Raw genomic sequence first — 27,429 nt, forward strand, 5'->3', positions numbered from 1 at the left:
GGTGGTGATGAGGCAGCAGTGTTGTGTTTGCTAAGTGTTCTAGGGAGTTAATGGTGCGTTTTACTCCAGGTGTCTCCTTCGTCAGGCCCAGGCTTGCTGGGCTCCTAGCCCTGAGAAACGTCCAGTGAGCTTCCAAAACACCAACGTATCAACCACACCGTCTGCCTATCTGGTGACCTGAGCCTGTTAGGCTTTCATCTCCAGATACGTGTTGGTCTGTTGTTATGCTGATGATGAAACAAAAGCCTACTTTAATATAGCTGTCTACAGATTGGCTCGTCAGATGCTTTTATTAGTTCAAAACTAAAAAAAAATTGAGTTGGTTACACGTATGCAAAAATGGCAGTATTCTAAAATGAATTATCTTCAGGCTTTTGACAACCTTCCCAAACTTCCCCTACAGCAACCAAGCGCACCACATGCTCACAAGAGCCTTCCGTTTGTCAACAACAGTAGCCTATAATCTACTGCTCACTCCAGAGTCGGCTCTCCTCTGCATCTCCTCGGGACATGCTGCCTATGTGGGCTAATCAGCATCCACTCATGAATGTTGACATTTTATGTACAATTGATCAAAATGTAAATGTTTCATGGAACACATCCCTACATGGTCATGTTGAATCTTGCTTTACTTTGTTTGTGCACTTTACTTTGTAGAAGGTGTATTTACTCTGAGTAAAATGTCAACATCTTTTATTCAAGTAGATTTTCAGTAACAGTACTTTTGCTTGAGTAGGATATTTTTGTGGGTATTTTAGAAATAGTCAGTCCTGCTGCCGATGTACAGTATACAGAGAAACCTCCAGACTGTATCTAATGTGTGTGCGTGCATTCTGCAGGTGTTCATGAAGTCGGTGAAGCTGGAGTGGGTGCTGGGGAACATCGAGGCTGCTCAGGAGCTCTGCACCGAGGCCCTCAAGCACTACGAGGACTTCCCCAAACTCTGGATGATGAGGGGACAGATAGAGGAACAGTGTGAACACATGGACCTGGCCAGAGAGGCCTACAACCAGGGGGTGAGAGAGGGAGGGCTAGGAGTGTTGTCTTCTTCCTCTAAATAGATTAACACAAAACACAACATTAGTCTAATCATTCATAGAACACATCCTTATCTAACGTGTGGAAACTGACCAGTGTCTTGTTGTCTGTTGTAGTTGAAGAAGTGTCCCCATTCCATGCCTCTGTGGCAGCTGCTGTCCCGTCTGGAGGAGAGGATCGGACAGCTGACCAGAGCCAGAGCCATCCTGGAGAAGTCACGACTCAAGAACCCCCAGAGTCCTGAGCTGTGGTCAGAACACACACACACACACCACACACACACACACACACACACACACACACAGAGAACCCCCAGAGTCGTGAGCTGTGGTCAGAACACACACACACAGACGCTTCTTCCTGTCATTGTAGCTGTAGTTCATCGTAGTTACTGGGCACTCAGTCCTCCCTCGATCTGTTACCTATGATATCATAATTTGATCACATTCTACTCTTGCCCTTGTTCTCTCGTCAAGCCCCTCTGGGAAACAGAATACCTTAAAAGTTTAATTTAATTTCAAACCTTTATTTAAACTCAAAAGGCAACTGAGGTTCCCCTAATTTACAGTCACGTCGACGAGTGTACATACAGAAATGAGAAAGCAAAAATGCCATATAAAATCACATGGCATATCGTATCAAATTGTAACAATAAGACAACAAGACGAGGCAAAAAGCCAGGATAACAAATCAATTAAAACACATACAACTTGATTGACAAAGTTTGGAGATCAAGGTTTTATACTCTGCAACAGAGGGGAGAAGCTTTGAGGACTGTTGTAGTTCATTCCATGAGTTAGAGGACCTGACATGGACATTGGACAACACACACAGACACTTAAAAAAGGCGAAGTAGCCCTCTATCACCTGAGACAACTCAGGAAATTCAGAGTATCAGGGAAGATAATCCAGTCCTTCTACTCTGGGGCTGTGGACAGCATCCTGACTGGGAACATCACTGCCTGGTTTGGCAGAGCGTACTATGGGTATTGCACTACCACCCCTGCAGGACTTATACAACAAGAGGTGCAAATCCAGAGTCTGCAGAATAATGAAGGACCCTCACCACCCCAACAATAGCCTGTTCAAGCTGCTGCGGTCAGGCAAGCGCCTCCGTATGCATGCAGCAAAAACAGAGAGACTCAGACTCAGCTTCTTCCCCCAGGCCATCAGAACACTGAACACTGATCTCTTCACACACCACACATCCTGCACTGTCTCACACACAAACACACTACAGGTCACTTTAAACACACAAACGGTCACTTTAAAAAACATAATTATGTTTTTGTATAGTATAGTTATATATAGTATAACTGTATATTGTATAGTAGTGTATATAGGACTCATTACCTTTCATTCGTAAGCTTAACATTGTATTCTATTTTATTCTATTATTTGTATTTTTTTGCACAATCAAGGTTGGCATGGCCACCTTCATTTCACTACATGTCTCGTGTATGTATGCGACAAATAAATATCTTGAATCTAGAGGGGCATCATAGTGAAATGCAGATTTACCCTGTTCCGATCAAACTCGTGGGACCTTAACCTCATAAGCCCTAGCCATATTTTCCGAAAATTCGTCTAAAAGTACCGGGAACCTTCTGATTACCAGACAACTGCTCTACCTCCTGAGCCACTGTTGCCCCAATAATGTGTGTACGTTTGTGTTTGCCAGGCTGGAGTCAGTCAGACTGGAGTTCCGTGCCGGACTGAAGAACATCGCCAACACACTGATGGCCAAAGCTTTACAGGAGTGCCCCAACTCAGGTACGACCGCGTGTCTCATCCTGGCTGTCATCAGAGCTCTAACTCGGATACGACCGTGTGTCTCGTCCTGCTTGTCATCAGAGCTCTAACTCCGGTACGACCGCGTGTCTCGTCCTGCCTGTCATCAGAGCTCTAACTCGGGTACGACCGTGTGTCTCGTCCTGCCTGTCATCAGAGCTCTAACTCGGATACGACCGTGTGTCTCGTCCTGCCTGTCATCAGAGCTCTAACTCGGGTACGACCGCCTGTCTCGTCCTGGCTGTCAGAGCTCTAACTCAGGTACGACCGTGTGTCTCGTCCTGTCAGTCAGAGCTCCAACTCGGGTACGACCGTGTGTCTCGTCCTGGCTGTCATCAGAGCTCTAACTCGGGTACGACCGCGTGTCTCGTCCTGGCTATCAGAGCTCTAACTCGGGTACGACCGCGTGTCTCGTCCTGGCTGTCATCAGAGCTCTAACTCGGGTACGACCGTGTGTCTCGTCCTGGCTATCAGAGCTCTAACTCGGGTACGACCGTGTGTCTCGTCCTGGCTATCAGAGCTCTAACTCAGGTACGACCGTGTGTCTCGTCCTGGCTATCAGAGCTCTAACTCGGGTACGACCGCGTGTCTCGTCCTGGCTGTCAGAGCTCTAACTCGGGTACGACCGTGTGTCTCGTCCTGGCTATCAGAGCTCTAACTCAGGTACGACCGTGTGTCTCATCCTGGCTGTCATCAGAGCTCTAACTCGGGTACGACCGTGTGTCTCATCCTGGCTGTCATCAGAGCTCTAACTCGGGTACGACCGTGTGTCTCGTCCTGGCTGTCAGAGCTCTAACTCGGGTACGACCATGTGTCTCATCCTGGCTATCAGAGCTCTAACTCGGGTACGACCATGTGTCTCGTCCTGCCTGTCATCAGAGCTCTAACTTAGGTACGACCGCGTGTCTCGTCCTGGCTGTCATCAGAGCTCTAACTCTGGTACGACCGTGTGTCTCGTCCTGGGTGTGCATGCACACAGTGCCGGCTGCTCCCTGTTCTATGCCCCAAGGAACCAGTCGGAGCTGCTTGCGTTCAGACGGGAATGTCTGCATCAGGAATGTCTGCAATGTCAACAACATTCCCTGCGTTTTGGTGTGAATGCGAATGCTCCCAGATTTAACCTGTGTAAACAGGAGGGCATTAACCCTGGGCACATTCACACTACAGGTCATAGTGGCCAAAATACATATGATGCACATCTTGTTTTTTGTTTTTGTTTTTTTTGCAAGTACCCAAATGTAAGTACTTGTACTTGGTCTGAAAGAAGTGGTATCGGGACATCCCTAAAGAACACACTAAAGGTTTAGAATGTTGAGTGAAAGGAATGGATTAGCCGACACTTATAGCTGCTGTAAGTGTTTCTTTCTTGTTCAAATAAGTGTTAAAATGCTCTGCATTCCGACAGCCATCACTGATATAGCCATCACTTCATTTGCTGGATTGGAGCTCTGGACTCCAATCATCTCTGGATTCTGCTATTTGTTGTAAATGTGTGCATGTGGATCATACACAGTCACGGCAAAAATATCGGATCTGGGACAAAATCATCTGAATTGAGCATCAAGGCATCTAATGTGAACGTAGTCTACGTCTATATGATCTCAAAATTCTCATCCCCCTCTTTCTCTCCCCTCCTCTCTCCCCCCTGCTCCCTCTCTGCCTCCTCTCTCTCTCTCCCCTGCTCCCTCTCTGCCTCCTCTCTCTCTCTCCCCTGCTCCCTCTCTGCCTCCTCTCTCTCTCTCCCCTGCTCCCTCTCTGCCTCCTCTCTCTCTCTCCCCTGCTCCCTCTCTGCCTCCTCTCTCTCTCTCCCCTGCTCCCTCTCTGCCTCCTCTCTCTCTCTCCCCTGCTCCCCCTCTGCCTCCTCTCTCTCTCTCCCCTGCTCCCTCTCTGCCTCCTCTCTCTCTCTCCCCTGCTCCCTCTCTGCCTCCTCTCTCTCTCTCCCCTGCTCCCTCTCTGCCTCCTCTCTCTCTCTCCCCTGCTCCCTCTCTGCCTCCTCTCTCTCTCTCCCCTGCTCCCTCTCTGCCTCCTCTCTCTCTCTCCCCTGCTCCCCCTCTGCCTCCTCTCTCTCTCTCCCCTGCTCCCTCTCTGCCTCCTCTCTCTCTCTCCCCGGCTCCCTCTCTGCCTCCTCTCTCTCTCTCCCCTGCTCCCTCTCTGCCTCCTCTCTCTCCCCTGCTCCCTCTCTGCCTCCTCTCTCTCTCTCCCCTGCTCCCTCTCTGCCTCCTCTCTCTCTCCCCTGCTCCCTCTCTACCTCCTCTCTCTCTCTCTCCTCTGCTCCCTCTCTGCCTCCTCTCTCTCTCTCCCCTGCTCCCCCTCTGCCTCCTCTCTCTCCCCTGCTCCCTCTCTACCTCCTCTCTCTCTCTCTCCCCTGCTCCCTCTCTGCCTCCTCTCTCTCTCTCTCCCCTGCTCCCTCTCTGCCTCCTCTCTCTCCCCTGCTCCCTCTCTGCCTCCTCTCTCTCTCTCCCCTGCTCCCTCTCTGCCTCCTCTCTCTCTCCCCTGCTCCCTCTCTACCTCCTCTCTCTCTCTCTCCCCTGCTCCCCCTCTGCCTCCTCTCTCTCTCCCCTGCTCCCTCTCTACCTCCTCTCTCTCTCCCCTGCTCCCTCTCTACCTCCTCTCTCTCTCCCCTGCTCCCTCTCTGTCTCCTCTCTCTCTCTCCCCTGCTCCCTCTCTGCTTCCTCTCTCTCTCTCCCCTGCTCCCTCTCTGCCTCCTCTCTCTCTCTCCCCTGCTCCCCCTCTGCCTCCTCTCTCTCTCTCCCCTGCTCCCTCTCTGCCTCCTCTCTCTCTCCCCTGCTCCCTCTCTCCCCCCTGCTCCCTCTCTGCCTCCTCTCTCTCTCTCCCCTGCTCCCCCTCTGCCTCCTCTCTCTCTCCCCCCTGCTCCCTCTCTGCCTCCTCTCTCTCTCCCCCCTGCTCCCTCTCTGTCTCCTCTCTCTCTCCCCTGCTCCCTCTCTGCCTCCTCTCTCTCTCTCCCCTGCTCCCTCTCTGCCTCCTCTCTCTCTCTCCCCTGCTCCCCCTCTGCCTCCTCTCTCTCTCTCCCCTGCTCCCTCTCTGCCTCCTCTCTCTCTCCCCTGCTCCCTCTCTGCCTCCTCTCTCTCTCCCCTGCTCCCTCTCTGCCTCCTCTCTCTCTCTCCCCTGCTCCCCCTCTGCCTCCTCTCTCTCTCTCCCCTGCTCCCTCTCTGCCTCCTCTCTCTCTCCCCTGCTCCCTCTCTCCCCCCTGCTCCCTCTCTGCCTCCTCTCTCTCTCTCCCCTGCTCCCTCTCTGCCTCCTCTCTCTCTCTCCCCTGCTCCCTCTCTGCCTCCTCTCTCTCTCTCCCCTGCTCCCTCTCTGCCTCCTCTCTCTCTCTCCCCTGCTCCCTCTCTGCCTCCTCTCTCTCTCCCCTGCTCCCTCTCTGCCTCCTCTCTCTCTCTCCCCTGCTCCCCCTCTGCCTCCTCTCTCTCTCTCCCCTGCTCCCTCTCTGCCTCCTCTCTCTCTCTCCCCTGCTCCCTCTCTGCCTCCTCTCTCTCTCTCCCCTGCTCCCTCTCTGCCTCCTCTCTCTCTCTCCCCTGCTCCCTCTCTGCCTCCTCTCTCTCCCCTGCTCCCTCTCTGCCTCCTCTCTCTCTCCCCTGCTCCCTCTCTGCCTCCTCTCTCTCTCTCCCCTGCTCCCCCTCTGCCTCCTCTCTCTCTCTCTCCCCTGCTCCCCCTCTGCCTCCTCTCTCTCTCCCCTGCTCCCTCTCTGCCTCCTCTCTCTCCCCCCTGCTCCCTCTCTGCCTCCTCTCTCTCTCTCCCCTGCTCCCCCTCTGCCTCCTCTCTCTCTCTCCCCTGCTCCCTCTCTGCCTCCTCTCTCTCTCCCCTGCTCCCCCTCTGCCTCCTCTCTCTCTCCCCCCTGCTCCCTCTCTGCCTCCTCTCTCTCTCTCCCCTGCTCCCTCTCTGCCTCCTCTCTCTCTCCCCCCTGCTCCCTCTCTGCCTCCTCTCTCTCTCTCCCCTGCTCCCTCTCTGCCTCCTCTCTCTCTCCCCTGCTCCCTCTCTGCCTCCTCTCTCTCTCTCTCCCCTGCTCCCCCTCTACCTCCTCTCTCTCTCTCCCCTGCTCCCTCTCTGCCTCCTCTCTCTCTCTCCCCTGCTCCCTCTCTACCTCCTCTCTCTCTCCCCTGCTCCCTCTCTACCTCCTCTCTCTCTCTCCCCTGCTCCCTCTCTGCCTCCTCTCTCTCTCTCCCCCCTGCTCCCTCTCTGCCTCCTCTCTCTCTCCCCTGCTCCCTCTTTGCCTCCTCTCTCTCTCTCTCCCCTGCTCCCTCTCTGCCTCCTCTCTCTCTCTCCCCTGCTCCCTCTCTGCCTCCTCTCTCTCTCTCCCCTGCTCCCTCTCTGCCTCCTCTCTCTCTCTCCCCCGGCTCCCCCTCTGCCTCCTCTCTCCCTCCCCTGCTCCCTCTCTGCCTCCTCTCTCTCTCTCCCCTGCTCCCTCTCTGCCTCCTCTCTCTCTCTCCCCTGCTCCCTCTCTGCCTCCTCTCTCTCTCTCCCCTGCTCCCTCTCTGCCTCCTCTCTCTCTCCCCCCTGCTCCCTCTCTGCCTCCTCTCTCTCTCCCCCTGCTCCCTCTCTGCCTCCTCTCTCTCTCTCCCCTGCTCCCTCTCTGCCTCCTCTCTCTCTCTCTCCCCTGCTCCCTCTCTGCCTCCTCTCTCTCCCTCCCCTGCTCCCTCTCTGCCTCCTCTCTCTCTCTCCCCTGCTCCCTCTCTGCCTCCTCTCTCTCTCTCCCCTGCTCCCTCTCTGCCTCCTCTCTCTCTCTCCCCTGCTCCCTCTCTGCCTCCTCTCTCTCTCCCCTGCTCCCTCTCTGCCTCCTCTCTCTCTCTCCCCTGCTCCCTCTCTGCCTCCTCTCTCTCTCTCCCCTGCTCCCTCTCTGCCTCCTCTCTCTCTCTCCCCTGCTCCCTCTCTGCCTCCTCTCTCTCTCTCCCCTGCTCCCTCTCTGCCTCCTCTCTCTCTCTCCCCTGCTCCCTCTCTGCCTCCTCTCTCTCTCTCCCCTGCTCTGCTCCCTCTCTGCCTCCTCTCTCTCTTCCCTGCTCCCTCTCTGCCTCCTCTCTCTCTCTCCCCTGCTCCCCCTCTGCCTCCTCTCTCTCTCTCCCCTGCTCCCTCTCTGCCTCCTCTCTCTCTCTCCCCTGCTCCCTCTCTGCCTCCTCTCTCTCTCTCCCCTGCTCCCTCTCTACCTCCTCTCTCTCTCCCCCCTGCTCCCCCTCTGCCTCCTCTCTCTCTCTCCCCTGCTCCCTCTCTGCCTCCTCTCTCTCTCCCCCTGCTCCCTCTCTGCCTCCTCTCTCTCTCCCCCCTGCTCCCTCTCTGCCTCCTCTCTCTCTCCCCTGCTCCCTCTCTGCCTCCTCTCTCTCTCTCCCCTGCTCCCTCTCTGCCTCCTCTCTCTCTCTCTCCCCTGCTCCCTCTCTGCCTCCTCTCTCTCTCTCTCCCCTGCTCCCCCTCTGCCTCCTCTCTCTCTCCCCTGCTCCCTCTCTGCCTCCTCTCTCTCTCTCCCCTGCTCCCCCTCTGCCTCCTCTCTCTCTCCCCTGCTCCCCCTCTGCCTCCTCTCTCTCTCCCCTGCTCCCTCTCTGCCTCCTCTCTCTCTCTCCCCTGCTCCCCCTCTGCCTCCTCTCTCTCTCTCCCCTGCTCCCCCTCTGCCTCCTCTCTCTCTCCCCCCCTGCTCCCTCTCTGCCTCCTCTCTCTCTCTCCCCCCTGCTCCCTCTCTGCCTCCTCTCTCTCTCTCCCCTGCTCCCTCTCTGCCTCCTCTCTCTCTCTCCCCTGCTCCCTCTCTGCCTCCTCTCTCTCTCCCCTGCTCCCTCTCTGCCTCCTCTCTCTCTCTCCCCTGCTCCCTCTCTGCCTCCTCTCTCTCTCTCCCCTGCTCCCCCTCTGCCACCTCTCTCTCTCTCCCCTGCTCCCTCTCTGCCTCCTCTAGGTATCCTGTGGGCTGAAGCAGTGTTTCTGGAGGCCAGGCCTCAGAGGAAGACTAAGAGTGTTGACGCTCTGAAGAAGTGTGAGCATGACGCCCACGTCCTCCTGGCTGTGGCCAAGTACGACTCCCCATTTCCTCCTTCTATTTCTCCTCATATTATATCATTATCTTTATTATTTAAAGCTGTTTTATGTCAACAGTGTCAGTAGGCCTTGGGGTAATACTGTGTGTGTGTGTGTGTGTGTGTGTGTGTGTGTGTGTGTGTGTGTGTGTGTGTGTGTGTGTGTGTGTGTGTGTGTGTGTGTGTGTGTGTGTGTGTGTGTGTGTGTGTGTGTGTGTGTGTGTGTGTGTGTGTGTGTGTGTGTGTGTGTGTGTGTGTGTGTGTGTGTGTGTGTGTGTGTGTGTGTGTGTGTGTGTGTGTGTGTGTGTGTGTGTGTGTGCGCGCGCGCATCCCAGGTTGTTCTGGAGTGAGCGTAAGATCACCAAGGCCAGAGAGTGGTTCCTGAGGACGGTGAAGATTGAGCCAGACCTGGGAGACGCCTGGGCTCTCTACTATAAGTTTGAGCTGCAGCACGGCACCGAGGTAGGGTTATTAGTTGTGTGTGTGTGTGTGTGTCTACACAGTGTGTGTGTGCTTGTGAGCCTGCACAGTGTGTGTGTGTGTGCTTGTGAGCCTGCACAGTTCAGATTCAGATTCAGATTCCTTTATTGAGCCATTTGTGTAAAACACATTGGTAATTGTTGCAGCAATACAGTGTATGCATTCTTTCTTTTTTCACAGTAAACAAGCACCAACACAGACAAGAAACGAAAACAGTGCAGTGGGGGATTAATCAATAAATAAAATACATATATATATATATATAAAGTGAAGTGTGCAGAGATCCAGTACGGACTAGTGCAGTGCAGTCAATGTCATTGTGCCAGTGTCACTTGGGGGCAGAGGGGGGGGGGGGGGGGGGGGGGGGGGGGTACCGAGGGAGGGGGGGGGGGGCCTGAGGCATTGATCAGCCTGGCGGCTGAGGGGAAGAAGCTCAGTCTGTGTCGAGCTTTCACAGCCTTTGGGATCCTCAGCCTTCTCCCAGAGGGGAGCAGGGTGAAGAGGCTGTGACCGGGGTGGGATGGGTCGGCCATGATCTTTCTCGCCCTCTTCAGCGCCCTGGAGTCGTGCAGGGACCTGAGGGGGGGCAGGGGACAGCCGATCACCCTCTCCGCGGAGCGAATCACCCGCTGCAGCTTGGCAAGATCTTTTGCCGCTGCAGCAGGGAACCAGGAGATGATGGAGTGGGTGAGGATGGACTCAATGATGGCCGTGTAGAATTGGGCCATCATGGTCCTCGGCAGTTTATATTTCTTCAACTGCCGGAGGAAGAACATCCTCCCCTGGGCCTTCTTGAGCAGGCCTGTGATGTTGAGCTCCCACTTCAAGTGTGTGTGTGTGTGTGTGTGTGTGTGTGCTTGTGAGCCTGCACAGTGTGTGTGTGTGCTTGTGAGCCTGCACAGTGTGTGTGTGTGTGCTTGTGAGCCTGCACAGTGTGTGTGCTTGTGAGCCTGCACAGTGTGTGTGTGCTTGTGAGCCTGCACAGTGTGTGTGTGTGCTTGTGAGCCTGCACTGTGTGTGTGTGGTGTGTGTGTGTGTGTGTGCTTGTGAGCGTGTCTCTCACTTCCATCCCCTCTCGCCCACCAGGAGCAGCAGGAGGAGGTGCGTAAGCGCTGTGAGAACGCTGAGCCGCGCCACGGGGAGCTGTGGTGCGCCGAGTCCAAACACGTCCTTCACTGGCAGAAGAAGATCGGAGAGATCCTCACCCAGGTGGCAACCAAGATCAGAAACACCTTCTGAGCACCCGGTGACCAGAGACTCACCGCTTGACCGGAGGACACAGGGGGGGTCACCAGCCCACAAGCCATGGCGAGGGACAACTGTGGACATATACACAGTCCTAGCTCTCTATCGTCACCGCTGGCGTTCGTGGGAGAGGACAGTCGTGTACAGTGCACACACACATCCACACACACGTGCACACATTTAGTCATTCTTCCCTTTTGTATTTGGACTGAACCTTCTGTGTTTTCAATAGATGACGTTCAATTTGTGAGGAAAAAGAAGAAAAAGAATTTGTTGAAAAGGAAAGGCTAAATATGATATTTTGAGTGTTTCTTTTTTATGGAATTGTTGCTTAGTCTTGTCCACACACCGATAAGTAAAACCGGCCAGTTGTCATAGCGGTGTCTCTTCAGCAAGTCAGTGTACATAAACCTTCTCTGTAAGTCATGCTTTCCTAGTCCTTATAGTCCTGCGTGATACGATTGCACTGTGTGTCCTATTTAGCTTGCTTGAATTGGTGTGTTTAGAATGACTGGAGTCGTCCAATAAAAACAAAAGGTGAACTGCCCATGGTCCCTGTTAATACCTTCTCCAAGGGGGCATATTTTCACCCCCAATTGTTTTCACCCCCAAATTTCAAGTTCAAGTTTTATTTGTCACATGTACATTACAGTGAAATGCTTGGTTCTGTATGAGCCTCCTGAGATTGTGCTTCATACAGTAAAAGAATAAAGACCAAACATTATACAAAAACGAAAATGTACAATGCAAAAAACTAAATGCAAAAATAGAGGTAGTGCAAATCTTTTAGGAATGTTTCAGGAAGGAGGTTTTGGATGCGAGAGATCTTGAAAGGTAATGGCCAGAATTGCCATGAAATTTGCTGTTTACATCCCCCCTCCCCCACTGTAGTGAAGTGAAGATCCGGCATACTTTTATTGCCACACAACCAGGTTGGTGGTATTCGTGTTCGGTACAGAGTGGTTGAAGCTCTGGATGTACATGAAACAGGAACATGGATACATTTACCCCCCTTCCCAGCAATAAATACAGCACAACATCACACACAGAAGAGTCTAGTCCATCAGGTCAGGAGCTTGGTTAGTGTAAGGGGGGAGAGGGGGGCCAAGGGAATTCAGGGTCCGAATGGCTGTTGGGAAGAAGTGCTGTGCCTCATCCATCCACAGATGTTTGGCTCTGAGCCTGAGCGGCATCTGATCTGACACGAGAAACGGAGGCCAGAGAGGGAGGGGGTGGGGCTTAGTAAGAGATGTGATTAGGCCAGCCCAGTGTCAGTATAGAAAATGAACAATGGGCCGCTGTCCCTGCTTTATTTACCTGCTAACTGGTCGGACCCTTTAGCTCAGCTGGGTAGTGCGGCTGCCTGTGGATCCTATGGTCACAGGTTCACATGAAACTAGATTTGTAGATGCCAGCTGAGTCATGATGGCCTGGGGAATCAAATCAATTTAAAGTAGTAACACAACTCGTGGCTTTGAACTGTGCACAGGTTGGAAGATTATCGATCTTTAAAGGGCTTTGAAGGCTGTTCCATGAGTCGGGAGCATCAACAGAAAAGGCAGACCTTCCAAGCTCAGAATAACACTATTCACTCCACAAGCTCATCTCATCTGAAACACCAGCTGACCTTTTGTTGGTGGATCCGTTCCTGCTGCCAGATAATGTTCCCTTATCACCACACATTTATCAATCAACGCTTAACACAGATGTTTCTCTTCAATGAGATCCAGTTTAATAACTATTTGTATAGCACCTTTCATACAGGGGTTTGCAGTTCAAAGTGCTTTACATCAGTAAGAAATAAGACATAAAATCAGTGTAAAACAAGCAAGAGCAAAGCATAAAGTGGGATAAAATAATGCAGATATATTAATCAAATCATATCAGAACCTCACGTTCCAATAGGCTTCTGTAATCTGTTACAAAACATGATACCGGTCAGAGTATGCACCCAGCGGATAGTGGGGCGTAGAGATAAAAGTTAAATAATAGCAAGGGTAAAATGAGCAGACATATACAATGACAGTTTTTCACATTACGATCTAACATCCCAACAGGCCACCTTGTTTATGGTTTGATTCAGTTTTAGTAGAATAGAAAAGACATGAATGGACAAATGAGCACAAAGTGCAGACATACTATAAAATCAGATTTTTTACAGTGCAATAAAATAGTTCTGGATTACTGTTTAACAGTTCAAAGTCGTCTTTACCTTCTGTTTGGTATCCACAGTTTGAAACCTGAAACACCAGCTGACCTTTTATTGGTCGATCCGTTCCTGCTGCCAGAGAATGTTCCCTCATTAGCACACATTTATCAATCAACACTTAACACAGATGTTTCTCTTGATCCAGTTTAGATAAAAGGTGACTCAGAGGAAGGAAATGTAAAAGGCAAGTAGAGAAACGCCTCCTGTTCCTCCTTACTATCCCGCATCACCTACAAAACCCTCCTGCTCACCTACAAATTCCTCCACGCTCTGGCACCTCAGTACCTCACTGACCTCCACCCCTACACTCAGTCACGGTCCCTGCGATCCACAGACACTGGTCAGCTCTCCATTCCCCGAACCAGACTGCGGACCTTTGGGGACAGAGCTTTCAGTGTGGCAGCTCCCACCCTCTGGAACTCCTTCCCCGCAGAACTCCGCACCGCCCCAACTCTGGACTCATTAAAAAAAACTCCTCAAAACCCACCTCTTCAACTCAGCTTTTAACCCCTAATTTCCCAATTTGTATGTTGTGTCTGTCCACTATTTGTTACTTTAAAAAAAAATTATGTAAAGCGACCTTGGGCGCTATATAAAACTAAGTTATTATTACTACAACACCATGGACCACCATGTTTGTTTGATTTTTCCCTTTAACACTTTCGCGGCCACTGGGGCCCGTCTAATATAATGGTTGAGGGCCAGCTTTTGTAAACAAACGTGTGGCTTTTTGTACAGCTAAATCTATACTTTATAGTATTGCTATCTGTCCATTCTCATTGTCAATTGAGTGCATAAACCATCCCTTCAAAATGGCTTAAAGAAAAAGAAATGCATCAATAGGTTCTCATTTTATAGCGCCGTGAATATAAGCTTTATAGCGGATTTGGGCTAGTATATTTTCTGGAAGGCTAGTTATAGCGCTAATAACTGCTAACGTTATATCCAATGGCATTTCCGTTTTACAGATGCTACAGAAATAACTCAAACTGCATATGATCCGGACGATCCCAAAGCATGTATGCATGAAAGGGGGGGCGGGGGACGTCGTTTATTATTATTGATTACCAATAACCGTGTTCGTCTAAGTAGCCACATACGCTGGTCGGCTGGTTGAGTATCATAGCAAGCTCTGATCGGGCTGTAATTTACGTGAGAAAGATCTTACCATGAGCCGGTGGGATCCCCCGGAGCATTTCCCCGTTATCGATCGCCATCTGGTAGATCGATATGTCCATTGGCTGATGATAAATCCCCTTATTGCATGGTGAAATCTGCGATTCGAAATGTAATCCAAGCTACAGGCTGCAGATCCAGAATCCTGCTAACTGAAAACTCCATTGAAAGAAAACAAAGAGACTGATCCGTTCGCCCACAGGGCACATTGCAGTAGCGCGATAGCACCCGGTATTGCACATTGTCGAATTCATAGAGTAGGGAAGATCTGCAGTGCCGCTCGGCGACCTTGAACAGGTTATTAAAATGGAATAAAAGCAATAACAACTTCCCACGGATATCTCCGTGATTCTGTCCACAACGCATGGATTCGAAAGCCGGATATATCCGTGCTTCGTCCCCAATGTGTTAACCCTTTCACTGCCGCACTACCAAAACGGTTAACCCTTTCACTGCGACAATTCACAGGTTAACCATTCCACTGCCACACAACAGCGACCGTCGGTTGTGTGATAGTAAAGGGTTAACCTGTTGTGTGGCAGTGAAAGGGTTAAGCATTTTCCATTATCTTTTAAAACTTTTTTTTTTAACCTTTAACCTTTAACAAATTACAGTTAAAAGGTTGGGTGACAGTTGCAGGTGTGTGTAAACAACTCTGTGATAGAGTCCTTAACACTTTGGATGCTACGGGTCCCCGTCTCAAAACATGGTTGAATGCCAGCACCCACTTCAATGATAGCGTTGTGAATGCATAAACTATGTCTTAAATTATGGCTGTGTCTAATCTGGCCGTCGCTTATCAATGACTTGTTTGCAGTCAACATTGTCGAAACGGATTGTTTTTTAATCGGTTCATTTCCGTTTTATACCATTTTGAAAAACCCTTGTTTTCTTGAAAGTTTCAGGAAAATGTGAAGATTCTGTGATAATCGCCCGTTACTGGAATATTCTGGAATACACAAAACGTTGAAATTTTTCGGCCTATTTATGACTCGTTTTCAAATAAACGCTAGATTATCGATAGTATATGTGTACTTATGCACGCTAGAGAAGCGAGCTGAAAATCGATTCTCTCATTTCCTGATTAGCGCGCACACACACATATGGCACACGCTGATATCTCTGTGAAAACAGCTCTGATTATCCTAAGACTGGTAAAATAGATTCCTTACCTCAGATCAGATGTTCTCCAAAAAGATTATTCCAATTCCATTCCAAATATCGATTGCGTTTATTTATTCAGCGCTGGGTACTGGAAATATGTATTCCACGCTGTTTTGTGGCTCGGCAATAACTTGGATCTCTTCGGATGGCTTGCCGGAGAAGTAAAATGAGGAAACTGGATTTCCCCCCCCCCCCCCCATGTGTCTAATCCAATGGGGTGCAGTACAACAGGGAGAGATGATAGGGGGCGGTATTTTCCCAATGGAGCTCAGAGAGAGTTTGCAGCACTAACGTGAGACTAGATTGATGAAATATGAATTCAAATCGCTAATAAATTTTAAATAAAATACAAACAAACGCTATATGTCGTCGCTGGCATTCACCGGTCGGCATTAACTAACGACATATAGCGTCGTTGGCACTCAAAGTGTTAAGGTAGTGGGGGGGGGTCAACTTGTCCATTTTTAAAGTATTTTGCAACTCATTTCAACTACTGGGAGCAGCAAACTGGAAGGAGGATTGACCGAAGGAAGTGTTAACACAGGAAACATCTAGCGAGATATGGTGAGCAGCTCTGGGGAGCTTATAGGGAGTAGATGACCATTTTAACAAGTGTATCAAATAAGATGGGGTCAGACCAAGGACGTTTTTGTAAATGAGTGTAAGCCAATGAATTTCTGTCGGGAGTGTAACGACGGCCAATTTCCAGACGTGTACAAGTCACAGTGACAACTTGACATCAATGTGCCCCACCCGCCCTCCCCCTATCTAAAGACATGCACTGCTCCGATGTACACAACACATGCTCAGCCCCCTGACTATCTGCTATGGCATTCTCTTTGCCTGCATCACATACAAAGGTCTATAAATGTACCTGAACCGGGTTGTTGTGAAGCCAACCCGTTCAGTGAGTGCATTTTAGCACAGTTCCCGGTAGGAGGAAATAATAAAGCGTTTTCAAAAGTAAATTATATTTATTGTACAATTGGGAATGACACCTGTAAACACAAACAACAGGGATAATGTAAGGGAGAACAAACAGGGATATACAAGAAGACAAACCAAAACAGGTACAAGGTAACCCTCGGACGAATAACTCCACTAAAAGGGGAAAACACTAAACACACACAAGTGACCTATTGTCACCGGACACAGCCAAAAGCCAAAGTTGGCAATCTGGGAACCACCCAGCAATAACTATACACAATCAAACGTACCTGGCAGAACACCAGTAAGTAGTACACAATCAAGCTACTACAAGTAGCAGTGTGAATCGAAACACACAGTCCCACACAACATTGGAAATAAGGCCAACACAATATTCAATCCACTCAATAGTGGCAATGGCAAAAAAGGCAATATTGAGTCCACACAATAGTGGCAATGGCAAAAAGGGCATGAGTCTGTGCAGCATCTCAGGTTTTAAACCAGGTGTATCACTACACAATAGGCTGTGCAGCTCCACTTCTGGATTCCATTACCTCATTAGACCGGCGTACAGAGTGCCCATCTCAGTCTGACCTCTAGTTTCACGCATGCTGACCTTCTGACCGTCCTCCCTTTTGTACTCTCTCTTTACCCTCTCTCCTCTTTCAGTCGCCGCCTTCGTCTTTCTAACATCTCTCTGTCCTTCTCTCTCTCTCTTGTCAATCTGTCTGTCTCGTCAAACTCAGAACCTAGAGAACAAAACTAACATAACAGAAGGTACAACTACTTCTGTCTGTGTTTGTTTCTCTGTCTGTCTGCCTGTCTGCCTCTTTCTCTTGGTCTGTCACACTTTTTCTTTCTCTCTCTCTTTCTGTCTCTCATGTGTCTGTCATTCTCTCTATCTCTCTCTGCCTTTCTGTCTCTGTGTGTGTGTCTCTCTGTCATTATTTTTCTCTCTCTCTGTATTTCTGTCTCTCTGTATGTCTCTCATTTCCTTTTCACAGAACTAAAAACATGAATTTAACAGCTTGTCTGATGATAACACTGATAATGTTGGTATCAATGGTATATATTATTTAGATAGTTGATAAACATTATGACCCTCAGATCCAGTTGACTTTAGGAAGAAATGCCTGGTAAACAGAAAGTGATGTGTTACCTGTGAACACTTTGTTCGCTTTGTACCAAAATGGACAAATATGTGTTGTTAATGACATCATGGACCTACAGCCCAAGTCTCAGTAACATGTTCTAGGCTCCTGAGTGCATTCTTGTCTTGCACATATTTCTGAAGCCAGCTGTCATTTATATAATGTATGTAGCGGGTTTGTTCTGACCATAGGCTAGCTGGGTCGTTTGTTCCTCTGTGAGATGTGGTTTTCCCAGACCTTTTAAGTCGAGTCCTGCTTGATGGAACTGTAACATCACCAATCCTACCAAGCAGTTGAACTTCCCACGCACGGTCAACATTCCTGCTCAGTAGAACTTCATTATCAAGATCAAATATCACTAGTTGGCACACACAGTGTTAGGTTTGGCTGAGAGCCTGAGACTTGGTCTACAGCACTGCATAAAAGCATATTTCTTACCAAGAAACTGGTTGGAAAGCTCTAATGTTTCATATGGGTAGGCACTGCATAGAATATGGGAGACTCGGGTTGGTTGGCACAGGGGTTAGTTGGCACACAGCTACTCTCTGGCCCTCTGAAGGTCACAGACACAAGAATTTAACACACATTTTTTTGCCTTTTTGAGCGACACTCGTCTATTATGTTAAAACATCTGAAAGTCACTCACTTTTTTGCTGGGGGAAACATTTCAGTTTTTTTGTTTATACTTTACCAGTATCTGTGGATGCCATTCGGCCTCAAGAATGCCGCTCAGACCGTTCAATGGTTGATGGACACTGTTCTGCATGATTTGTCATCTGTGTTCGTCTACTTGGATGACATCCTGGTGGCCAGTGCACGTAAGACACAACACCTGTCGCACCTCTGCCTCCTCTTCAGTCGCCTCCGACAGCGTGGCTTAATCATCAATCCAGCAGGGTCACAGTTTGGTGCGGCCTTCCATAATTCCCCCGGCCATCACACCACTACGACTGGGGCGATCCCACAGCCGTCTGAGGTGGAGGCTTCATCCCTGCAAGCAGAAGTACAGCAGCTTTGACTGCGAACTCCTTGCCCTGTACTTGGCAGTCAGACACTTCCGATTCGCCCATTCGTTGCTTTTGTGGACCACAAGCCGTTGACTTCCATCATGGTCTGCCAGGCAGCAGCGTCAATCTATTTAATATCAATTATGCCCGTATGGCTGAGGATCAAGCCTCAGACCCTGATATCCAGGCGTACAGGATGGCAGTTACAAGCCTCCAGTTTTGGACGTACTGGTCGACAGCGGTGGCCTAAAGGTTAGAGAATCGAGTTTGTGACCGGAAGGTCGCCGGTTCGATCCCCCGGACCGGCAGGAAAAATCTGGGCTGGGCAAGTGAATTAATAACTCTCTCCCATACCCTTAACACCAACCACTTAACCCCCAACTGCTCCAGTGGAGTTGCTCAGTGGCCAATGGTGTCAGACTGTGGTTGTACTGGGCAGCTCCCAGGTATGAATGGAACTGTGTGAATGTGAAGCAGGGCGTAGCTGAAAAAGAGCATTCGTGCTAGGCGAACCTACCCTGGCTAAATAAATGTAAAAAAAAAAAAAAAAATGCTTTGTGACATGTATACGGCACAGCCCCGCCCGATAATTGGACACTACAGGTTTTCTACACCATATACATGGCATCTCGCACCCGGGCAGCAGTACTTTATTTTATTTAACCTGTATTTAACCAGGCAGGTCAATTAAGAACAAATTCTGTTGGTGCTCAATGACTAACCCATCCATTCTACATTCATTGCACACACATCCACATATTCACTTTAAACACTTATTAACACTACACCATTGTATTACTAAAATATTTGCACTACATCTCTACCTCATTTTTGCATTTTCTACTTTAGTTTTGTATTTTGTATAGTGTTTGGTCTTTATTATTTTTTTACTGTATGAAGCACAATCTCAGGAGGATCATAAGAACCAAGCATTTCCCTGTAATGTACATAATATTATATGTGGCAAATAAAACAAAACCTTTGACCTTTGTAGGTTTTGCTGGACTGTTACCAGCAACAGATATGTTACCAATGTGTAGCGGGGTGATGACGTTACTATACCGCGACCGGTTGGTGCGCTTGTGAGGAGTGAGTACAGAGTGCAATAAATATGAACTACTTGCTCTGAACGTCACAAAACGTATAGCTGTCGTATTGTTTCCCAAGTCTCATACAATATGATATTTTTAACATTGTGCCAACCAACCACGGTAACTATTGGGGCCGGTTGGAACAAGTGCACATCATGACTTTATGAATCACTTAATTTTAGAAAACATTCAAATATGTTTATTTATAGATGAGACATTAACCTTTCACTTGCTGCTGGTTAGAATATTTCCCAGTAAATTATGAGTAATATGGAAGAGAGCGAAAGTGTGCCAGCCAACTAAAAAAATAACGCAGCCAAGCTCATGTCTCCCCTATTTTGGACATTTGCAACCAAAAACGCACGACCACTACGCGTTGCGAGATCACCGGCCCTCACGCAAATATCACTCAGTCTGGTACTCCTTGTGCACATCTTTTTCTATTAAGTGTGATGGTTTCATTGCACTGGTCGCGGAAGTCGACTTGATTAGACTGGAGTTTGGTGAAATCCTAAGCCTGCACCGTCAGAACCCCATGACGGTCAGGAAACCGGATCCGACAGAGAATTGGATGTTGGAAAGCACGGAGCGCCACTGGCAGACAGTCTGCCTGCCAGCATGTTAACCAAAACACCTACACGTGAGCGCATTCACACTTAGTAAGATTGGATATAATGAACGCAGCCGACCACGAGTAACTCCTGTGGATGTTTCTGGCTCTCGCCGAGAGGGATCTACTCGTATGGGGAGTTGGGGACTCTGCAATAGAACATTATAAATGGTAGGTTTTGATTTGCGCGGCACTGATATGAGTGCACAGTCTCGTCGGTTGCCCAGCATGTGTCACCGTTTTATCATGTAAATGCCATTGAATGCTCATTGTGACGAATGACAAATATGATTCAAATTATACCTGCTGGAAACTGATTTATGCCCTTTACGCGCGCACTGGCGGCGCATATGCGTCCGTGGAGAATCAGAAGAAAAGTGTGAATGCACTGAATGAATGAACATTTTATTTAACAGATTGCAGAATGGGTACAATACAGTAGGTCTTTATTGTACAATAAAGACCAAGCATGGCTTTGTCAGTATTCCAATGTACAGCCCCACCCAACCCCACCCCACCTACCCAACCTCCTCCAATGTACAGTTTCCATGTCAAATGTATGTCAGTATTCCAATGTACAGTGTGTCCCCCCCCTACCCAACCCCCCCCCCACCTCCAATGTACAGTGTGTCCCCCCCCTACCCAACCCCCCCCCCACCTCCAATGTACAGCCCCACCCCACCTACCCAACCTCCCCCAATGCACAGTTTCTATGTCAAATGTATATACTCTTCTTCTGGATTTTTTTAGTATCACAAACAGTACTGTATTTGAAAATCTGGTATGTCATAAATGTATAGATGTAGCAGTACTGTCTATCTGTATGTCATGTGTGTCATATGATGAATTGAAAATGGGGGACCCTGATGGAAACAAGACGAAAGTCTTTCTCAGGTCTGCATCCTCTTAACAATTGTATGTATTGAGCTGTACTGTACTGTACCCATTCTGCAATCTGTTAATAAACTTTTCAATCAATCAATCAAACGGCTCAATACACACAATTGTTAAGGGGATGCAGACCAGAGAAAGACTTTCGTCTTGTTTCCATCAGGGTCCCCCATTTTCAATTCATAGTGACATTTATGACATACACAACATATATGACATCATGACATTTATGGCATAGGGATATACATGACATACAGGTATATTGTACTGTTACATTTGTGACATATATATGCAAATATACAGTACTGTTACCCATAGATCCTGACAGAGAGTATATACATATGATGGGGATGAGACTGTACATTAGGAGGGGGTGGGTGGGTGGGAGAGAAATATACACACGGTGGGGAGAGAATATATACATACGGTGGGGAGGAGACTGTACATTAGGAGGTGGTGGGTGGGTGGGAGAGAAATATACATACGGTGGGGAGAGAATATATACATATGGTGGGGAGGGGACTGTCTAATAGGTGGGGGTGGGGGGGTTTGGACATTTACGGTGGCCAGTTTCGAATTGCAGCCTCCCGTAGGTGCTCTTTAAGAGCGTTTTTGAATGTGGGTAGGGATTCACATTCCTTTACAGCTGTGGGTAGGGCGTTCCACATTGTTGTGGCACAATTGCTAAACGTGTTTAGTCCCTTGTTTGAGCCGAATCTGGGTTTAACATGATTTGTGGAGCTCCCTCTGGTGTTGTGATTGTGGTATTCACTGACCTTTGGGAAGTATTTTGACATGTACATGGGTACCTTGGTCGTGTAGTGTATCTTGTAGACCAGGCCCATTGCAAGTTGCTGTACTCTGTCGTCTACTCTAAGCCATCCTAGGTAGTCAAAGTGGGCAGGGGTGAGGTGGGTTCTAGGAGTAAGGTCAAGTAGTAGTCTGACCAGTTTGTTTTGTGATGTTTGTAATCTTGTTTTTAGCGCACAAATCATAGTCCATCGACAAACCTTTCAATTAAACAATAGCCTGTGTATTTTCAACTATGATTATGATGCCAAAAATGAGGCCACTAAAACCCACGTTTGACGTTTCCTCTGTAGTGTGTGAACGGGCCTGTGCTGCGTAGCGTCATCGTGACGCTCCTGTTGTCTCTGTCCTGCGGTAAGAAGCGCAGCTGTAACGTTGCGGAGATCCTAGGTTCCTACAGAGGGATCATTCTCGTGGAACTTCAGAACCTGGTAGGCAGCCTATGCACTTTTTTTAGACGATGCGCTGCAAATGTATTATACTAGAATATACATGAATGCTTTTCTAACTCCTACATGTTTACCACTGACTGAACACGTGCCAGGTGTTGAATCATAATATGGTGATAGACTGCCCTCCAGAGTTTATCCTCTGCTCCCACTGTACTGTGTGAACTGGTAGTGAGCTGCGCCTGCACGCGATTTGTAGCTATTCGCTGGATAAATATTTGATTATTATTTTTGCAGACTTTAACTGGTTCCTTTGATACATCTAAAGAGAGGGACAGCTGCCCTTCAGGAAAGGTAAATGACATGTATGACATGTGTGCGTGACGTGTGACAGTTAGTACTTCAGCAACATGGTAAACAGATAGTGCTCATTGTAAATGACACTAGTGGCTTGATTTGTTCTCTCACAGTTTCAGCTCAATACATCTGTTTTATCTGGCCATAGCTCATTTCAGTATCTGTCTCATATTTATTTTGCATATGGAGTTATTATCAACATTATTGCAAATATATTGTAGATTGTGGTGTTTTATTTCTTTACCTAATTCCATGTTTATTTGTGCATTATTTCTTCTTGCTTTATCACGCCAGACACATCATATATTGCGCTCCATCTATGGTATGATCCAGCAGTTCCACTGTCGGCAGGGTGACGGGCGACAGGGGGCGCTGGGGAGGCCAGTAGAGAGAATGGAAATGATCATCAGTCACAACTGCAGTCAAGATTTCCTGGTTAGGCTTTAACCTTTTAAAAACTCCCCCGAACCCTGTACTTAGCCTCACAAGCCGGAAAACAAATCTATCCTGATTTCACAATGCAAGTGCTTGCATGGCTTGCATTGCATTGCAATCGCTGTACTGGGTTTAGTGGGTTCAATGACACAAGTGCTGTAGTTGAGTTAGTAGTACAGCCTGGCTTTGCTTCGGGCGACCAAATCCATAAGATCTAAATGCAAGACAGCATGCTGGTTTTGTGGAACATTTGTGGGACAGTGAAGTAATACTGAATACGTATGTAAAAAAGAATGTTTACATAATGTATAAAGTGTTTTATCTAAATATAACCAAATATAACCGAGGCGACAGTGGATCAGGAGGTAGAGCGGTCGCCTGGTAGTCGGAAGGTTCCCGGTTCGATTCCCGCTCCTCCCGGGCAGCGTGTCGAAGTGTCCTCGAGCAAGACACTTAACCCCTAATTGCTCCTGATGAGCAGGTTGGCCCCTTGCATGGTTGCCTCCGCCTTCTGTGTGTGAATGTGTGAGTGAATGGGTGAATGTGAGGAACACAAATTGTAAAGCGCTTTGGATTCTTCGCTATAAGTTAGTCAAATAAGATAAGATGATCCTTTATTAATCCCCTTGGGGAAATTCGGTAGTAGTAGTAGTACAGTGAGAGAATGTATGAGAATGACTATTCTGCTTTCTCCTCTATTATGGAATTCTGGATGAAATCATATATGTAACAACAAATATCTTCATGGATGGGGGTCCCGGTTACAATATCTTATCAAATGGGGATCAATTTGGGGGTCCTGGACATGAAAACGTTTTAGAACCACAGGCATATACCATCATACAATGTGTTGGCTTTGAATCTGTTTGTGACCATTGTTTCATGTCATTCTCTCCTTCTCTACCTGTGTTTCCTGACACTCTTTTCTGTCCTGCCTAAGTGTCCTTGAGCAAGGCACCGAACCCCCAAAACTGCTCCAGGGGTTCTGCACTGCAGGCAACCCTGCGGTCTGACCTCTCTGAAGAAATTCACGTGTGGGGGACTGTGTGTATGTGCAACTAGGAGAGATACAAGGACTGTGTATGTGTAACTAGGAGGGATATGAGGACTGTGTGTAAGTGTAACTGGGATATGAGGACTGTGTGTAAGTGTAACTAGGAGGGATATGAGGACTGTGTGTATGTGTAACTAGGAGGGATATGAGGACTGTGTGTATGTGTAACTAGGAGAGATACGAGGACTGTGTATGTGTAACTAGGAGGGATATGAGGACTGTGTGTAAGTGTAACTGGGATATGAGGACTGTGTGTAAGTGTAACTAGGAGGGATATGAGGACTGTGTGTAAGTGTAACTAGGAGGGATATGAGGACTGTGTGTAAGTGTAACTAGGAGGGATATGAGGACTATGTGTGTAACTATGAGGACTGTGTGTATGTGTAACTAGGAGAGATATGAGGACTGTGTGTATGTGTAACTAGGAGGGATATGAGGACTGTGTGTGTAAGTGTAACTAGGAGAGATATGAGGACTGTGTGTATGTGTAACTATAGGGGGATATGTGAAAAGACACATTTAAATTGCCCTGTGTACATTGACAATAAAGTAATCCTTCTTTTTCCAATCCAATAAAGCACATATGCCCAAAACGTTATAGATCCTAAGGTTTGTGACAGTATAAAATATTCCATGCTAACAGAGAAATGTGGATAATACCAGACATTTATGACATCCTATTTATTTAATGTAATGTAAGGACACTTGCAAATCACAATGGTGACTCAGGTATGGATGTGTCACGGCAGATGTGCTGTAGCTCATATGAAGTTAGCATGGAAAAATATGTGCATGGCATTGCCATTGGATACATATCAAATGGTTTTGAATCTGCTTAACCCTTTCACTACCACACTACAGAAGGTTAACCTTTCACTACTCTGTAGTGTGGTAGTGATAGGGTTAACCTTCTGTATTGTCACAGTCAAAGGGTGGTAGTGTGGCAGTGAAAGGGTTAAGCGGAAATGTATGGGGAAATTAAGTTTGAAATGTCTGTCTGTCTGGGGGAGGCAGGATGGCCTAGAGGTAAAGTGGCCGGCTAGTAACCGAAAGGCCGCTGGTTAGATCCCTGCTACTGACAGATTGGGTGTATTCCAGCTGTGAGCTGGTGACTGACGGTGTCCAGCTCTGCTTTAGTACCCTTGAGCAAGGCACTGAATCCCAAGAAACTGCTCCAGGGGTGCTGCACTGCAGGCGACCCCGCACTCTGACCTCTCTGATGAAATGCATGTGTGTATCTAGGAGGGATACTCAAAAAGACACATTTCAATTGCCTTGTGTACATTGACAATAAAAAAGAATCGTCTGTATTAAAGGAGCTCCCGTCTTATACGGAGCTACTGAGAAATTTGATCCCGCAGATGGACCTGGCTGACGCGCCGTTCTATTTGTTTATTCTGATACCAAACCGTCAGTGTTCCAATGATAAAATGCAGGCAGGCGAGGCAGCTCTTCTTGGAAAATGATATTTATTTGCTTCACCGTGCAAACAGGATATCCTGGGTTTTGCTGCATACAAACATTTCGCCCTGCGGCGTGTTCAAACAGCCGTAACCTGCGACCTGTGACCTACGACCTGCGGTCAAAAACCATTGCCCTTTCCGGGTCAAACTCCTAACTTCACCCAGTGTACCTGGCGCTTATATAAACAGAAGCGCCACCCCATGGTCACATAAATCCATTACACATTTAATCTATTTGGCCCTTACATTCTGTCTAACAGTTCCAACGGCTGGTGGTAAGACAGTCTAGCTGTACAACAACAACACTTTCCTCTGCTTCGTTTCAGGTGAAGAAAGCCTGTGCCGCAAGGCAGAAGACACAAGGGAGGAAGAGGAGAAGGATCAAACTCGTGCACCTCCTCACAGCCATCATCAGCTGCTGGCAGAAGCTTCAGAGTGTCTACACACGGCCCAACTAAACAGAGGAAGGTTGTAGTGCGGCAGAAGCTTCAGAGTGTTCTACACACATCATCATCATCATCATAATCTTCGTTTTTACGTCCCTATTTTCCCACTACAGTGAGGTTGGACGGTCACGGCCCAACTAAACAGAGGAAGGTTGTCAAAAACTCATGTATCACTGATGAAGAGGAAAAGATAAAAGCTTTAAAAAAAGATGAATAAATTCAACAACATACTTACAAAATAGGCTGTCATTTTAAATACTTACGTTTATTTACTGTTTACTGTTTCTTTTTGTTTCTCTTTACATTCATGGACAACACCTGTATGTTAGACATAATGTTAGTCATAATGTTAGACATAATGTTAGACATAGCACTAAATATCCATCCTTTGTTTTACAGACTCGTTTTTCTAGGAACACCACAAATAAGCTATAACACATAACATGATTATATTTTTATAATGCAATGATATATTTCCAGTATGCTCACATTTCCCCAAGTGTTTCTTTTTACCAAAGTTCTTGTTTTGGGATCTTGTGTGGTGTTCATGTTTTTGTTACTGTCCGCAGGTCTGGGCCCCGTTCCCCGTACCTGGTTCACTAAGGTCGCTTTCACACATGGGCTGTTTGGGCCGGACTATCGGACCAGAATTCGATAGTCCGCTTTTTGGGGTTTGTGTGAATGCGCGTCGAACTCGGTCCGCGGACCAAACACGCGAACTCTGGTCCGACCAAAAACATAGGTCTCGGTTCGCTTCATCGGACCAAACGCGGACCAAATATGGGAAGTGCTTATTATTATTATTATTATTACCGCGCACGTGGCATTCACTGCAAAACAACACTATCTATCTATATAACTGTGCATCTTGGGTCGAAGGAACACCCGGCTTATTATTACTATTATTATTATTATTATTACCACGAGCGCGGCATTCACTGCAAAACAACACTATCTATCTATATAACTGTGCATCTTGGGTCGAAGGAACACCCGGCTTATTATTATTATTACCTCGCACGCGGCATTCACTGCAAAACAACACTATCTATCAGTCCACACAGACAGACACACACACACGCGCGCACACACAGGCTCGCAGCCACACACACACACATTTCCACTCTCTATTGTCCAATAGACGAGCGCCCTTTTCGATCGCGTGACATTGTTCAGATAGTTTGGTGCGCCTGACAAATTGCTGTGTGAATGCAGACGAACCAAATGATGAATGCAACAATGCAACCACCAGAACCGCACCGAGTCCACCAAAACTATATGTGAAAGCACCTAAGTCGATCAAAAGTCCCATTAGCCAGCTTAAATGAACCCAATGATTCAGGCTATCTCGGTTTCTTGAAGGCTGATTCGGTCTCATTAATTCGAACCAGACTTGGCCGTCTTCCTGAAAAGGGGGAGGTGTCGATCCCCGAAAAACATGATTTTCTAACGGGAAGATATTGCAGACAAGTTAAATGCATATCTATAGGCTAATTTTAAGTCCCTCATTACCCCAATCAATCAGATTATATTTCTTTAAATGTGCCTGCTGGCAGTAGGCTTAATGGAATGAATAATGGAATGAGATCTTGCTAGTGAAAATAATTATTTCAACTCTTTCAGAATAAGTAGATAAAAACAAGCCCAAAGAGTATCTAATTGATACGAATTAATAAATACTTATGAG

General features: G+C 47.9%; 2 protein-coding genes across 3 annotated transcripts in view; both read left to right on the top strand.

The window, feature by feature from the left end:
• The window catches only part of prpf6 (PRP6 pre-mRNA processing factor 6 homolog), a 46,345-nt gene extending 35,236 nt beyond the window's left edge, over positions 1 to 11,109 (top strand). Inside the window, exons 16-21 of the mRNA XM_084339516.1 lie at positions 840 to 1,016; positions 1,155 to 1,288; positions 2,720 to 2,811; positions 8,720 to 8,834; positions 9,173 to 9,299; positions 10,404 to 11,109. Coding sequence (XP_084195642.1) covers positions 840 to 1,016; positions 1,155 to 1,288; positions 2,720 to 2,811; positions 8,720 to 8,834; positions 9,173 to 9,299; positions 10,404 to 10,556 — 798 coding nt within the window. The 3' untranslated portion in view covers positions 10,557 to 11,109. The remainder of the gene's footprint in view (positions 1 to 839; positions 1,017 to 1,154; positions 1,289 to 2,719; positions 2,812 to 8,719; positions 8,835 to 9,172; positions 9,300 to 10,403) is intronic.
• Positions 11,110 to 19,908: 8,799 nt separating this feature from the next.
• LOC311248667 (uncharacterized protein C20orf204-like) lies at positions 19,909 to 26,230 on the top strand. Of its 2 annotated transcripts, XM_084339514.1 has the most exons (5): positions 19,909 to 20,068; positions 21,892 to 22,029; positions 22,285 to 22,341; positions 22,639 to 22,779; positions 25,623 to 26,230. In XM_084339514.1, the coding sequence occupies exons 1-5, from the start codon at positions 20,066 to 20,068 to the stop codon at positions 25,752 to 25,754; spliced, it is 471 nt and encodes a 156-aa protein (XP_084195640.1). In that variant the 5' UTR covers positions 19,909 to 20,065; the 3' UTR covers positions 25,755 to 26,230. The 2 variants fall into 2 exon arrangements, 1 of the variants encoding a protein (XP_084195640.1); XR_014620968.1 differs by lacking the exon at positions 22,639 to 22,779.
• The last annotated feature ends 1,199 nt before the right edge of the window (positions 26,231 to 27,429 follow it).

Source organism: Notolepis coatsorum (assembly GCF_963971535.1).
Source record: "Notolepis coatsorum genome assembly, contig: SCAFFOLD_317, whole genome shotgun sequence".
Classification (NCBI taxonomy): domain Eukaryota; kingdom Metazoa; phylum Chordata; class Actinopteri; order Aulopiformes; family Paralepididae; genus Notolepis; species Notolepis coatsorum.

Coding starts and splice junctions, on each gene's coding strand:
- LOC311248667 (XM_084339514.1), top strand. Junction 22,030..22,284: donor TCGTGGAACTTCAGAACCTG/GTAGGCAGCCTA, acceptor TTATTTTTGCAG/ACTTTAACTGGTTCCTTTGA. Junction 22,342..22,638: donor ACAGCTGCCCTTCAGGAAAG/GTAAATGACATG, acceptor TTATCACGCCAG/ACACATCATATATTGCGCTC.